This window comes from Motacilla alba, chromosome 3 (assembly GCF_015832195.1).
Source record: "Motacilla alba alba isolate MOTALB_02 chromosome 3, Motacilla_alba_V1.0_pri, whole genome shotgun sequence".
Taxonomy (NCBI): Eukaryota; Metazoa; Chordata; class Aves; order Passeriformes; family Motacillidae; genus Motacilla; species Motacilla alba.
Window position 1 is genome coordinate 99489801 of NC_052018.1, and position 16121 is coordinate 99505921.

The window sequence follows — 16121 nt, forward strand, 5'->3', positions numbered from 1 at the left end:
TGCCTCCATGTGGGGCTCCTTTTCCTTGCAGACAAGGCAGGCACAGCAGTGCAGTGTGCAGGACACAAGAGGATGGAGAAGAACCCGCTTGAAATTCAATTTCTATAGTAGCAGAAACTGGACAATAATTATTTTGCAAAAAACCAAAAAGACACCTGCTCTATAGAAACCATCTTTTTTGTGTCCTAGAAACGTGAGCTCCTTGCACCACTCCTTACCTCTGTTCAGAGGCATCCCACTGCATTTTGCAGCAAGACCTGAAGAGCTGCAGAACTGAAGAAGCTCCAGGTGAAGAGTCAAAGTCACTTTTCTCCTTTGTTTACACCTAGAAAAAAGTGTACTGGACCCACTTCAGCTAAACCCCTTCTGCTTGGCTTTTACTTTTTAGCAGATGCAGTTTTAAGCATCAGCAAAATCCCAGATGAGGGAAAACTGCCAGTTCTCACATGTCACTTAGATTTTTCCAAACCATCTTGATTTCAGGCACCTCCTGGATGAGACTCCCTTGGACTGTCACAGTGCCAGCTTGGGTAACTCCAGTTAAAACCAGTCCTGGGAAGGTGCTGGCTTCCAGGCTGGCTGATTCTGGGTGGCAAAGGAAGCTGTGCCAACACCGTGTACAGGAGGTTTTCCAAGACACTCCCAACCCTGGGCAAAGCTCTCAGCTTTGGGCACAGCTGCTACCATAGTGAAATCCTGCTCAGCCCATGGGAGCTGCACACCAGTGGCAGAGGCACTGTGCCATCAGGCCTGGGGCTGCTGCTCCTGGCTGAGGGCTCCTTCTTTGGATGGCAGGAGCAGAAGGGTCACCAAAACCAGGGCGAAGAGAGTGCTTGGGCTCATTTATATGGTGGCAGTGTTGGAGTGGGACCTACATGGGCTGTTTTGGAGCACCCTCCAAGGCACTCATGAGGCTCTATCCAGAAGGGAATTTCTGCCAGCCCTCTGGGCTCTCTGTCAGGACAGCAGTTACAAGCCCTGGGTGCAGAGACCTGTCCAGCACGCTGGTGCCCAGCCTGCAGAGCACCCTGGGGCCTCACTCCCAACTCCCTGTTCTGCACCATCCCGCTGCCAATGGCTTCTTCCGCCAGGCGCTCATGACTCACCTGGTTTCCCCCAAGACCTGCCACTGTTCTCCTGTAACCATTTCAGGTGGATTTGTGCTCCTAAAAGCCACCCGAGGCCACGGGCGGTTTGCCATGCCTCAGTGCTGACTTAGACACACTGTTACTGCCCAGCCCATCCGGGGTGCAGGATGTGGCCCCCGGTGCATCAGAATTACAATAGATCAAAGCAGGAGATCGCAAAGCTTTTCTCCTCTTGTTGTAGGATCTGCAGATAACAAATCATATAATAAATAATAATTCAGAAATAAAAAACAGGACAAAGGGAAATTAAATAATCCACGTATCAAGTTTTAATATCCAGCCTCATAGCCACAGGTTACTGAAGAATGACATGGAGGGAAGATATCTCCTGCATTAGGGACTGGGATCAGCAACATTATTGAAGTAGATGAAGCATTTTCTCTATGCTGCTTGGAGAAATCCCCCTGATATGGATGTGCTCACTATAAATAAATAAAACTTCAGAAACCAGCAGAGATGAGATCTAGCCTTGTAAATTAGTAAACCACTGCCCCAAGTATGGAATCACTGCAGGATTTGAGCCTGATCCTGTACACATTTAACCTCCCCCATGTAAATAGTCCTCTGGAGTTAATGGAGCTGTACTAATTTGGAATGGCTGGAGATTAAGCCGTTGGGGTTAAGCATTTCAGCCAGCTCTGACTGCAGCACGCTGCAGTTACAGGGCTGTTGGATGACTCAAAGGTGCTCCCGTGCTCTGGAATAAAAGCATCCATGGCCATTACACCATGTCCCCAAGCAACCCTGCAGGCAATGCAGCCCGGGTACGGCACTGGTCCTTCACAGGTTTTTTCTTCAGACAGAGGAATCCTGTCCTGCCGGGTAGGGAAGGGTGCAGACACTTTGCCCAGTGCTCCAATGTAAAGCTAATTTCTTTCTTTCGTTCTCCCTGGGTATGTACCAAGGTTTTCCAGACACTATTTCACTACTGTTACACTGCTTGCAAGCATCTTAATTTAAATCCCATTATGGATGCACCAGGGCAAAATGATCTGTCCACAGCTGAAATAATAAACTGGAGTGAAAACATCCTTGGGCTGTGAAGAGGCTAGAACAAGCACTAACTGAAATGTATAAACTTACATAACATTATTTACAGAAAGGAGCCCAATTGTCAAAGGCCCTAAGAGAGCTGGAACATGGGAATGTTTGTTCTCCTTGCAAAGAATAATTAATTATGCAAGTTTATAAATTCCAGTTGCTTTGCTTGCTCATCTCCTGATGTGCCTAAGGACTGCCTGGAAGGTATTTACAGTTCCCAGCCACTGGTTCTAGAGGCATTTTTGTAACCTTGTACTTCTGCATGCCATTGCCTCACAGGATCTTGGAGTAGGGGATTAACTCTGCACACCTTGTTCCTCGGCCACAGAAAAATGCAGATTTGTTCTGAGGTTCTGCAGGAGTGAGTTTATTTTAGGGAGAGGCCTGGAGGAGGCCACCACATGTTTTTCAGAGGGTGGTGGGATGGCTGCTGCGTTCTGTGAGTGCAGAGAGAGCCCTGAGCCATGCGCAGGTGGCTGGGATCAAGCAGACACTTCTCTCTCTCTCTCTCTCTATCTCTGCCTGGGCCACCCATCCGCTCCTGAGGTGGCTTTGCTTATTTGTCCCTTTTGCTGCCAAGAGCAGAGATGCCATGAAGGCTAAAAAGCCCTCCGAGGTTTGATTTGCCAGGCAGGAAAAGTGCCACTAATTATTGAAATGCACTATATAGTTTCCCAGCAGTGCTGTGTTCAGCCAGGGCTGCCAACTGGCCAGAAAACTCAGGAAATTATTGCTACCTCCCAGGCTCCTCTCAGAAACACTATGGATTTGGGTTTTGTGCTGCGATTGCTGTTTTTCTCCCATCCACTCCTGTAAAATGTCACTCCTCGAGGGTCTGAGGCACTTGCTGGCATCCAAAAATGCCATTTATGCAATTACCTGGTTTTATGTATTCTCCAATACCATCCCATTACAAGAGCTAATGTCTGAGTGCTGGAGTTCCAGTGCTGCTGGCCACTAAGGCAATTAAAATGCAAGTACCAAGTCACCTGTGTGCAGAGAAAATAATAAACAGGAAAACATCTTTGGGGAAATCTCTCTTGTACCTCCTTGCTCACAGATGCCCTCTCACAGCTCCGCATTTCAGGGACCTCCAGCTGCTGCAATAACCCTGCAAATGCCCCAGGGTCAAAACCCCCAGGTGGGATCTCCACCCCGACATGCCTTCAAACCTGTTTTCCTGCAAATTCTTGCACTGCAAGATCTGTCTTTCTACTATTAAAAGCAAGAAAGAAGGGCAAAGCATTTGGGGACTTGAGCTTGGGGTTGATCAGCCCCATCCCATCTGGAGGGAAGCTCCACAGCACCACCCACAATTTTGTGCTTGGACAACAAGCTCAGGTGATATCCCAAAACAACACTTCCCAAGTGGCACTGGCAGTTCAGAGGTGAGGCTGCAGCTGCGTCCCTCTTGCCACCTTTCCATGGGAGGTGACACACCATGTCCTCCGGGACTTCTGTGGCCCCGTGGAATCACCCACAGGATTCACACTACTGGGAAAAGGCATCTTTGGTATTGTGTGTCCTTTTTGAGGAGAGGGGGCCTCTTCCATAGCTTTGGCAAAGATTGGCTGAACCAGTGTGGCCTGGATGGGTGCAAACAGCTGGATTTTGGTGCACTGAGGGGAGGTGCACTGATGGTGATGGGAGCACAGCTCTAGCCTCCACATTGGATTAAATGACACCCCCCAGCCATACTTCCCTGGGATTTGGGAATAATTTTTGAGGAGGATTTTAACAGGCCCAGCTTCAAGGCAAGGAGCCCTCGCCTGTTTTTCCAGTCTCAAGCCACATGAAACACAACACATTAAAAAGTCATCAGTGGCTGCTGCTACAGGACCACTGCATTCCCCTTATTCAAAAGGCTCCCTCTGTCCCCAGCACTGAGGACCTCTTCATAAATATTTGGAATGAATGAATAAACTGTTGAAACTGCCTAGAAGGAGAAGAAAACATTTCTGTGAGCAATCTATGGCCAGTGTGAGCCTTGGGGTAAAACTTCTCAGGTACTTGCACACCTACAAATGGTCAGTAAATACTTAAATGAGGAAATCTCCTCAGAAAAATGGTGAGCAATTTGTTTTATCAATAGGTAGCAAAGAACTGACACACAGAAAAGAAAATCTCTCAAAATATCAATCAGTTCATTAAAAAGTCCAAGCACAGTATGATATGGAGATTATGGGCTCCTGTGAAATCCCATTGTGTGAAACACAATGAGAGCATACCCACTATTACTTACACTTGCAAAAGGGCCTGTAAGAAAAAAAAATTAAAAATAGACTAAGCAACCTGAATAATCAGAAAGTAAATCAACACCAACATAAAATAAATATATCATCATCTGCTGCTTTCCTTGGCCCAAAACATTATGAAAACCAGCACTCACTTGGCTTAGATTTGGGAAAACACGGTGTACCTAAGCCATTTTTGGGTTTTTTTTTTTTCAAATACAGATATCCTAGAAGAACGCTTTAAAATCTCAGCAGTTCTGGGCATATGCAGACCAAGAGAAGAGAAAATTGCACTAAGAGTAATGGTCTCGTCAAGCAGAGAGCGAGTGCGGGGCTTGCCAGGGGTGGAATGTGTGATTGAAGGCGGCAGCACCCAGACATTTCAGGGAGCTCCTGGTTCATGAAGAGAGCAGCAGCTCGGAGGAATCTCCAGAAAACACGGAGCAGCTGCAGGAATAACCTGCAGGGCATTTCAGCAGAGCAAAAGCTGACACGGAAAGGAAGCTGAAGGCTGCTACAGAAGCTCCGTGCGAGGCGGCCGGGCCGGGCCGAACATCACGTGTGGGCTGAGTCACCGGGAGCCAGCGGTGCCAGGGCTGCGGCAGCCGCCTCCGCTCACCGCGGGGACAGCGGCCCCTGCCCTCCGCAGCTGTCACCGGGAAACGCCAGCCCCAGTGGGGCAGCAGCGAAGCGCCGCGGCCGCCGGGGCTGGCCCCTGCCTCAGCAGCAGCCGCCCGGCCCGGCCGCAGGCACCACGGGGCAGGCCGGATCACAGCCCAGCCCCGGGGAGCCAGGCTGCCCCAGCCCCCGTGTCTGCCAGCAAAGCAGAGAGCAGCGGCTGCCGCTGCGGGGACAGCTTCCTAAGCCTAAGGACACTGGAGCCTGGCAGCAGTTGTGTCCCTGGCTGCCTTTGAGGAGTGGGCAGGACAGCCTCCCTCAGGTGGGATTCCCTCCTTCGGTCTTTCTTCCCGCTGCTTCTCCCTCCCTTCCTCTCCCCCTCTGGCCGTGCTGGGCTGCTGCTCCCTTGCTGTGAAGTGACGCCTGCCTGCTTCCCTGGAGCAAGGAGGAAGAGGAGGAGGAGGAGGTGATGGCCCTGGTGCCACACTGCTGGCCTGGCTTAGCACATGGCACAGGAGCTGGGGCCATGGCAGGAACCACAGGGGTCTCCAAAGCTGGATGAGGCCCCAGTGGCCAACAGGGCTGTGCTGGGATGTCTGCTCAGCTGATCTATGCAAGATTCCAGCGGCCGCGTGTGGTCGCAGCCACTGCAGGAATTGCCTGGCCGTGCATTCAGGATGAGTCTGGTTTACATCTGGGCTTTGGGGGAGGATTTATGAAATGTCTCCTGAACAGGAGCTGTCATGTGCCAGCACCACAGAGATATTTAGCAGGACCACAGATAGGAAGTGACATCCCAAGAGAAGCCATGGGTGCTTGTACCTTTCACTCAAGGAAGCAAAGCAGAGCGGCACCAGAGGCCTTGTCCCCGCCAGGCTCAGCCAGAAGTGGCCACCAGGCTCAGAACACCGAGGGCAGGGGCAGATGGATGTACACACACAGAAACCACCTCAGCAGGAAGGCACGGCCCTGCCAAGGAGCAAACCTGACCTCGTGTCCCAGCAGCAGCCGAGGATTACAGCATTGGGAAGCACAGCATTCCCTTCCCTGCCACATCAAACCTGGTGAAGGAGGAACAATTTTGCTGCCCAGTGACTGAGCAGTGTGGTCCTCAACACACTCAGTGCTTTTTTTTTCTTTTTCCTTTTTTGTTTTGCACAGTACTTTAGAAAGATCCCCCAAGAAGAGAATGAGGACGGTTAGGTATCCAGGGGAGGGAAGATTAGGAAGAGAGAGAAGCATCCACCCATAAAAACATACCACTTCAGACCTCAACTAAGAGAGTATCCAATTATTTCTTAAATGTCTCCTAGACTTTTTGCCTCAGCCTCCTTGCCTTGTTAGCCATTCCACATATTTATTATTCTTTGCATGAAATAATACTTCCTGACATCTGTTCCCAGTTTGTTTCTCTTTAATTTCCATTTATAGCACATTTTCCTATCCTCTGACCATGTTAAAATAAAACAATAAGTATGTTTGACACAGTGCAAGCTACTTAAGATCATGATCCTTCCCTGACCTTGATGTATTTTTTAAAAAAATATGTCCTAAAACACAGAAAGCACTTGAATGAGCTTAGTTGAAAAAGGCAACAGAAAGCTCAGAGAATCACAAAGCACTCATTTCACAGCAGTGCTGCAGCCAGTGACTCAGGGAGCAGCACGAGGAGCAGTTTGTGGTTACAACCCAGTTCCTCCTGACAAGGATCACCTGAAGGCAGCTGGGAAAACAGAGGTGCTGGGGGCTCCATGAGATGAGAGGGCAGAACCAGGAGGCTGTAAGAGAAAAGGCAACAGTGCGACAGGCGCAGCAAAGGAAATGTTAATTTCCTGTGCAGGAACACAAACTGGCTGGAGGGATGTTTCCCCTTCTGACCAGGCAGATGGGAAAAGGTGCCCTTCCCTTGCTCTGAAGAGATTTTGTATCCAAGTGCAATCTGGCAACTCCACAAGCAATAAATTCTCAAGGAGAAGTGATGAGGAGTGCTTTAGCTACGGCATGAGAACATTTTATGCTGTCATCTCTATATTGGTACAAGCCCTCAGTGTAATTTTAGCTCAGGAGGAGGTTGCTTATGAAGCAAATATAAAATGGCAAGAAGCAACGTAGCCTCCAACCAAACGTGTGTACACACCTTCCAGTCAACTGACAGAGCAAACCAGGAGCCAGGATTGTCGCCTTTTTAAGGACCACCAGGCAGCTCTGCTGGAAGGAGATCCTGCCATCCTGCTCTGTCCAAGTGCTGGCCTGCTCAGGCTCAGCTCCTGCTGAGCCAGCTCAGTGTGGTGGGACATCCTGCTGTGACCAGGCTGGCAAGGTCACAGCCCTGAAGGGAAAAACAGGGAACTGGAAACCCTTCTGGGAGCCTCTGTCAGCGCAGGGGCAGCAGCTGCTCTGCAGCTGGATGTTCCAGCACAGATGTGGGCACTGCAACAGCCAGGAGCCATCCAGGCAGTGCAGATCCTGTGCCCCTGACCTGCCTCTGGCAGAGTTCTTCACTCACACAAGTGTTTTACTGATAAACCTTCAGGCTTCGGGGCTGCCAAGGGCATTTTCCTTTAGCCACATTCCGAGCTGAGCTGTTCGCACTTACAAACCTTGGGTTCCATCTGAGGCTTTCTCAGGTCAAACCAAGCCATGGAAAGCAGGACTAGGAGCAGCCAAGTTCAGCTGTGCTCTGACAAAGCACTGGCCCCTCAAACACAGCGTGCAGCTCCATGCCAGGGCTGCACCACCACGGCCCAAGAGCCAGGAGGTGCTGAGGCTGGATGGTCTTTGGGGAAGCAGGTCAGAGGTGGCTTTGAAGGCACCATCCAGCAAATAACTGGATCAGGTGCTCTGCACACCCAGGACTGCTCCTTTTGGAAAACCAGCACCTCCCATTGCCTAGGAGATGTTCCCCTGATTGTCCCCTGGCTTCTGCAGCCAGGTTGGCCAGCCCTTGGGAACCACTGAATCCTTGGCAGCACGGAGCCCACAGGTATAGAGAGGTGTGTTTGTGCCTCTGCTCGCTGAACTCCCTGCACTTCATCTGCTTTCCTGGGAATTAACTCTAAGCAGACAGAGCTCACAGAGGTGGATTTGTCCTACAAAGTCCGCGGTTTGGAAGCATAAACATGAGTTCCCCCTGTTCTGCCTGTTTCTTCTGCTCATTTCTCCTCTGCCACAACTGGCCAATTTACCTTTGCTGTTCATCTAGCCCAGCGTCCACAGCATCTGGAAGACTCCAGAAGTGACTGAGGAGATAAAGAGAAAAGCTGTGCTACACCCCAAGGCCTGATTACACAAAGCTTTGTGGAAACAGTGTTGCTGCTGCCTTGGAAAACAGGTTGGGAGGAGGGGATGAGAAAGCTTCACAGTGTGATTTAGCCCATTCTTGGGGTTATAATCTGGATTTACCCAGCACACCCTATTTTATGTGCTGAAATAGGACTTATGAAAACGTACCAAGGGTCATTTTTTTTGTAAGTTGCAATCTCTTTATTTGGTTAAGTAGTCTGAGTCAACAAAGTCATACTCTCCTCTATTTCTGACAGTTTCTTCAGCATCTGGCTCACCTTGGCCTCATCAAACTCCAGGCAGAGAAACTCCGATTCCTACAAAAGAAAAGAGAACAATATTTGAGAAAAACAATTGTTTGATCACTAATTTGTACCAGTGATAAAAATCCAGGTGGGATCTGCCTGAGGCTGATGTGTTTGCAGGAGACTACGTAAGAAAGTGTGAACAAAATCCTGGAGTACATCTCGGAGCATTCCTTGATTAGGAAGCACTGGGAAAGTCAGATCTCAAGCAATCCATGAGTTAACCCCCGAGGCTTTGAGGAGCACGATGCAGAAGACAGACCTAGACCCTTGCTGAGTGAACCATTCTCCATGGACACCAGCAGACCCGGATAGTGTCAGCTTACCCTGAGCAACTGCTGCAAACTGGGACTGCAAAGCCAATGCCTCTTCAGCTCCTGCTGGATCCCCCCAGTTTTAACATCCTTGCTTTTCCAGATCTGACTAGAAAAGTCCAGAGCAGGCTTTCATGCAACAGCTCCTGCAGGAGGAGCAGCTTTTCTCATCACCCCAAAATAATCCCAGTTATCTATAACACATTTCAACTCCTTTCACAGACAAGATCTGACAAGAGCTCTGTGTAACCTGACCTCTCATTGCTCCACGTGTGTTCCAGCCAGGGGCTGGTTTCTATCCTGACCTTTGGGGAAGGAGTAGCAGTGCCATAATACGCAGGGACCTGGTCCTCCATGGGATGACCTCCAAGGCCAAGCTCCTGTTGACACCTCAGGCCTTCCAGCCACGACTCTGCACCCCAAGTCATGTGAGCCCATCCACAGATTTAATCAGGCCAGGGCTGCCCATGCAACCTTTGAGATCTGCTAAAGCTGATTTCATGGCTTAATCCCAGGGGGAATGTGAGTGGACAGGAGGAGATGTTTTTGCCTGAGCCTAAGGCATGAGAGGCATAAGGAGGACTTTTTTTTTTTTTTGTTCCCCTCTTCAGGTTTTGTCAGTCAAAAGGAATGTAAGTTGATCAAAACAAAACACTTTGATTACACAGAACTCTTTGATTGCACAAAGACACTGCCACTGTACAAGTGTAAGTGCACTCACAAAACATTCTTTAGCTATAAAGCAGCTAAAACTCTCCCATGTGGGCTGGACGGTGTCTGGTTAGCCACTCTCATGTGCACCAACCTAACACCTGACCCAAGAGGGCTGTGAATCAGGCTCTCGGAACTGAGCTTCAATTTTATTTAATGCTTTGTCAGTTTATCTCCCCCATGAACAACGGAACAAAAAATAAGATGGAGCCATGAAATACAGAAATCCTTCTTCCTTCCCTAAGGCATCCTCCAGGAGCAGGACAAATGGTATCTGTTATAGGTAGAAATCTAGCAAGCCAATTTAGTAGGAAAATGAAAAAATAGAATTTATTTCGCGACCGCTCTACAGTCCCGATAGCAAATCAATCGAGGGACAGCGCCGAGCCCGGGATCGCAGTGGGTGAACACTGGCCCGACCTCAATCGCATCAAGCCCCCAGGGTTCACGCATGCTGCACGGCAGAGTCCGTTCCTTTACTCTTTTTCTAGCCCGAGGCTAAGTTCCTTGTCTTCTTTCAGTGTCCTCCATATTGATGTTGGTTTCCTTCAGTGTCCTGTGCGGCACAAAACCTCGTCCGGGAAGCGATGTGTGTTGTCACTCGGTTACCGGAATCGGGCATTCCGATGAATGTTCCCGATGGCTCCGATTATCTGTACTGGACATTTTCATGGGCCATCATCGCTGGGTGGCTCCTGGTCATGCCAGCGACGATGGTCGTCTCCGGTGCCGGGCCAGGTCCTGTTCGTATGTTAACTCCCTTCCTGCCAGCTGCAATTCTGTCATCCCGTGTGGTTGCTCTCTGTCCCGACCATGGTGTTTCTCAATATTTTTATAATTCAGACATATTCCGTACACATACAGTTTTAATCCGCACGAATTACTAAATTACTCTTAACAGTATCCCTGCTCATCCTCAGCAGGAAACAAGGCATCCCTTCTGATCCTTCCTACTGCTAAAAAATAATTCAGCCCCCTTGGAGAAAAGCAAAACCAAACCCAGTCACAGACTCGAAGTCCTGAAGCGCAGCACTGCTGCTGCCCGGGCTGGAACCTGGGCTTCAGCTTCAGCCTGGGAAGCCGAGCTCGATGCCCAGAGGAAGGTGTGGGAAAGGACCCCCATTTCCTGCAGTCGCCTTGGTTTTGTCCCTCCACACTTTCCCACCCCTCCTCCCCTTTCACTCCCGAGCCCGAGCTATAAAAAGGAGCTGCAAAACAAAACATCCAAGAAACACAAACTGCCCCCAGCCTTGAATCGGATTTTCTAGGAGCTGCAACAACAGAGTGCTGCAAAAATATTTATATGAGAGACTAAAAGAAGCACTACTTTTTCTGTCTCAGTAACTATACTTAAAAACCCCATGTATTTTTAGAAAACCGACCCTCACAAATTGAAAACTTAAAAAAAAATACGATTGCTCCCTATTGTATCAGTTTGACCAGCTACTTTAAATGCTTTCTAGCAACTTTGATACACGTTATATTTCTAAGTTTTAGCCACTACATTGGAACAACAGAAAGGAACCCCTCAGAATTCGCATATCATTGTATTTATATTCATTTTCCCTTGATTTGGAGGATCTTCCAACAACATTCAGCATTTCAAAGCCATCAGCCAAGGCGCCAGACCCACTCTTAGAAGCCGTCTCAACTCGACGCGGTGCTTGTAAGATCATTAGCGGCTCTTTGTAAAGGAATTATCCCAGCTTGAATTACCAGGAAAGCTCTTCACACAGTGCGAAGGCATCAGCTTCAGGTGCCTGTGTGCAAACACAGCCAGCCAGCCGAGTGCTTCTGGACTTGGGCACCCAGGCAGGCAGCTGCTTCCCGGGGCAGTGGGAGGACTGCAGGGGTTTAGGTCCGATCCTTTCGTCGATTCTTTCGGAGCAGGCAGTGCAGCCATGTGCTCTGGAGAGCCTGCCAGTCAATGCAATCGCACTGCAGGAAGAGATTTTATTCTCTTCTGTTATTTTAGGGTTTGCCTTAGAGTAGGATGTTTTGAAGATTTAGCCTTCTCCTTGCATATGCAAAAATCCAATCTGTAATGTCACCAAAACTTGCCCTCAAAACAACCTGGTACCTTTCACTGTGATTAAGAACCCACATTTATTTTCAGCCTCCCCCTTTTTTAAAATTTTTTTAAATTTTTTTTTTCGATGAACAGAGCAAACAAAAAAGTCAGAATTCCAATGAAAAAGTAGTAGAGTTCAGAAGTGCTGCCTTTTGGGACATTTTGGGCTTGGCTCGTACCAAAGCGCAGGGCTCCGGTTAAAGCAGAGATGTGTTAGCACAGACGAGTATCTGACCGCTCCCGTTAGCAGCAAATTAGGCTGAAACACCAAACCGGTGGGGGATAAATCAAACAAGGAGCTGCTCCCCGAGACATCACCGAGCCAACACACAGTAAACGTGCCCGGGAATTCACAGCACATCAGCTTCCCCAGCAACACCCACGGGCACAAACAAATGTCATTTTGGTTCCAACGCATTAATTAAACACAAAAGACAAAATACTCGTTTCAGAATAAATTTACTGCTGATTTTTTTGGTCCTATTTTGCAAAAAAGTGTTAAGAGATTGCTTCTCTGGAATAAAAGAAAACACCTGCAGGGGCTTAGGTATAACCTGCTGTTGCCAAAAAGTCTGGTTTATCTGGTAATGTCAACTCTCCCACTTCCTCCAAATTTGCTAATTCCATGTAAATACTATTCTAATAAAACACCTGCAGGGACTATCCTGTAAATATTATCCCAAGTCACAAGTGTAATTGTATTTCAGCAGGAAAATCAACCACAGAATCACAGGATGGCCTGGGTTGGAAGGGACCTTAAAGCTCATCCCTGGGCAGGGACACCTTCCACTAGACCAGGCTGCTCGAAGCCCCATCCAACCCGGCTTTGAACACTTCCATGGATGGGGCATCCACAACTTCTCTGGGGAAACTGTGCCTCACCACCCTCAGTCAAGAATTTCTTCCCAACATTTACTCGAAACCGACTCTTTTAGTTTAAAACCACTTCCCTTGTCCTGTCACTCCATGACTGTGTCCGAAGTCCCTCTCCAGCTCTCTTGGAGCCCCCTTTATGTACTGGAAGGGGCTCTAAGGTCTCTCCAGAGTCTTCTCCATGCTGAACAACCCAAACTGTCTCAGCCTGGCTGAGGTGCTCCAGCCCTGGTGCTCCAGCCCTGGCAACAATCACTCTCCTTTGGACTCATCCCAGCAGGTCCATGAGGTTCACTGGTCAGTAATGGACAACTGTGAGCCTCCATCCTCATGGCTCAGCACCAGAGCAGGTTTTGCCTGAGCCAGTACCTGCTCACAGGCTCCCATGGTACACAAATGCAAATCTTAATTTAAAAACAGAAAAAAAGAAAAAAAAATGGAGGGGGAGGGGACAGAAAAAAAATCCAAATGCCCTCCCCAATATAAAAACAGGCAAGAGAAAAGAAATTAAACACCACACCCCCTGCCCCCCAAAATCTCAACATAACCAGAAATTCAAAATGGAAATGAGACACTTTTTAACAGTGCAAGGACACATTTTCCTTGGAAAAGGCACATCCAGAAGTCATTTTTGCAATGATGCTGCCAAGCTGTATCACAGAAGCCTTCCTTCACTGCAGATTGTCCTTACTCATTACCGTGGGAATTCAGTACTGTGCTGCCCAATGGCAGAAAAAAACCCTGATAAATTCACCCCTGCAAAATAAACTTGCTTCCAAACCTTTCTCTGGGTCGCCTCTCCCTGACACTTGGTGCTCACCATTCCCAGGTGACTCCCCAGGGCTGCCTGGGTCAGAGGGACCTGTCCTGTCACATCTGCAGAGCTCTCTCCCATCTCCTCTTCCACTCAAACATCTGCTGCAGGAATGTCACAATACACAATATCCACCTTGCACGAATCATCCAAAAAGAAGAAAACCCTTGGATTTTAGCTTGTATTTCCTTCTTAAAAAAATCACATTTATAGGACATTAAACTGGGTAGTTCCACTGGGTGCAAATATTTCATGTCAGAAGTTTATGAGAGCAATTTATTTTTGCCATTTAGATTCTCATCTTAGGAACATCTGATAAGTGGTAAAAAGAAAATAAAACCACAAAAAGTTGCCCCAAACCAATGCAGAATGACGAAAGTGTGAGATGCTGCATCGATTCTTCTATCATGATCCCACTGCAAACTTCTGGAGTTATTTTTATATTCACTAATATTCTGGAAGATATACTGGGGCATATGATAATGACAGCAAAATCTAGATAATTCCACAAAAAATGCAACAGATTGCAATCCATTGATTTCACAGTCCCACATTTCTGACAATACTAAGTACATTCTTTTTAATTCAATTTAGAGCTATTTTTGCTAGATATCTACAATCATGCCCTTCAAAAACTCTAATGTAAAGTGCAATTCATTTCCATAATAGTGTATAAAATAAAGCACAAACATTTGTAACCGTGAGAGCCTTTTAATTCTCCTTTATTTTGGTATTACATGAACCAGGAACCTCTTAAGCAAATTATTATTACATCCCCTTAAAAAAATTTAACTCGATTGCAGATTTTTAATATTTTAATGTAACATCAAGCCTGTACTATCACAGATTAAGCAGATTAAGGATTGCAGAAAATGGAACAATTCCAAAGGATAAAAGTAGATCCCTGATACTGCATAGCAAATGTAATGTCATTCCTTTTACATTATCAGCCTCCTGAAAATAGTCTACCTCATATTTTACATCCTGCATGAAAATTCAGCGTTTATGGATGCAGCTTTAACCTGCTGCTCCCCATGCCTTTTGAGGCGCAGCTTTCTTTTCAGGAAGTGTTGAAGAAAAACAAAGCCAAACCATAATTTAAGCAGTATAACTAATTAGAAGGTATCATACTCTGTAGCTTTTATACCTTTTATACATTAAAAAGCTAACAGGAATAACATGATTCTTACTAATTACAAGAAAGAAGGACAATACTTTTATGAAAGCCTCTTCCTATATGGCTCTGGTGATACTGACTTTCATTGCTTTCTGTAAACTTTACAATTTCTCTTTTTGTTAAAAAAAAAAATCACACTGATTGATGCCTGTTTCTGGTTTATGACCTTATGCATTCCCCAGATCCCACCCCGAGTGCCCAGCCCTGTGTGCTGCCCCTGCACAGACTCATCACTCCAGGGGTTTCTTATCCACTGTTCCCCCCAAAACCCTTCCACCACAGTGTGCAAATGCAGAGGCTGGCAATGAACAAGTGCTGGATGTCCAGCCCAGCTTTGGGATATGTGATCCCTGATTTCTGTTCCTTCAGTGCTAATCACAGCTCCCAGATGCTGTGGGGACACCGCTCCTTCCACTGTGGATGTCCCTCAGACCCTTGGCTGATCAGGGGAGGCAAACATTCCAGTGCTGAGGGCAGCTCGCTGTGGTCAGAAAGGAAAGGTTATAAAAGCCACAGTTCTGCTGGAACCAACACAATGCAGAAAAAATAACCTGTTTATGCTGAGAAAATGCAGATCTCATTCTCATTTATGGATGATTCTTTGCAAGGTCATGCCTGTGACTTTTTGTGTGGCCTCACCTGACTGACTGCAGTTAGCTAAGCCTGCTCACCTGGTTCCTCCAACACCCTTTCACAACATCTTTAGCTACCTCAGGCTACCCCACAAAATCTGCTGCAGTCACAAGAGCTTCACAGGACAGAAAACCCTTCATGGCTCTCCCTCACTGAAGAGTGGTGGATGTTTGACTCTATGTAATGCTGCATCTGCACTCTGGAACACGCTCAGTTTAGCCTAAATCCTCTTGGAATTGAGCTGTTGAACACAAGCTCTACCTTGTAGCGTTCAGAGTATCCTAAATTTTTAAGGCAATTCTTTTTCAGGAGGGCATCAAGAGCCTTGCAGTCACCTTGAGCTCACTATTTCCAAGGTTTGTTTTTTTCCTCAACACCGACCCACCCCCATTACAGCACTACCTATGTAAAAAAAAAAAAAAAAGGTATTTAAGGAGAAGCCTCCAAAGTACTTTTTTTCCCCCTCACAGTCTTGATCTTGGATTTGTGCAAAGCAGTTTGGGGAAGGATCCAGCCTGGCATGGGAAATACTGAGCATGTAAGCAGGTTATAGCTGAAGGCCACTAAATACAGGGCTGGGTAATCCCAGCCAAAGGCACTGCCAGAACTTCTGCCTTCTGAGACAGGAATGGAATTGAGACAAGGGAACAGAAAGTGTTGTGATCTAACTCCTGCTGCAGGAATGAAAAGTGAAACCTCTCTGTATCTGAACTGTTTCTAAAAAATAATGCAAAAGCACAGACTCTTCTGACCCCCTCTCTACCCCTAGAGACACCGTTTTGTCCAAGAAAGCACACCGAACTTCCCATTTGAATTCCAGCATCTTTGAAAGCACAGCTGAGCTCCAGCTCTTTCAAACCTCTCCTGGCCCTTTCAAACCCTAAAACAGTGAGTGTGGAA

The 16121-nt window shown here is 47.4% G+C and overlaps 1 protein-coding gene across 2 annotated transcripts in view; it reads right to left on the reverse strand.

Annotated features, from left to right (window-relative positions):
* Nucleotides 1–8500: 8500 nt before the first annotated feature.
* The window catches only part of COMMD1 (copper metabolism domain containing 1), a 62267-nt gene continuing 54646 nt past the window's right edge, over nucleotides 8501–16121 (reverse strand). For both annotated transcript variants that reach the window (XM_038131623.1, XM_038131624.1), the window contains exon 3: nucleotides 8501–8640. In XM_038131623.1, coding sequence (XP_037987551.1) covers nucleotides 8533–8640 — 108 coding nt within the window. In that variant the 3' untranslated portion in view covers nucleotides 8501–8532. The remainder of the gene's footprint in view (nucleotides 8641–16121) is intronic.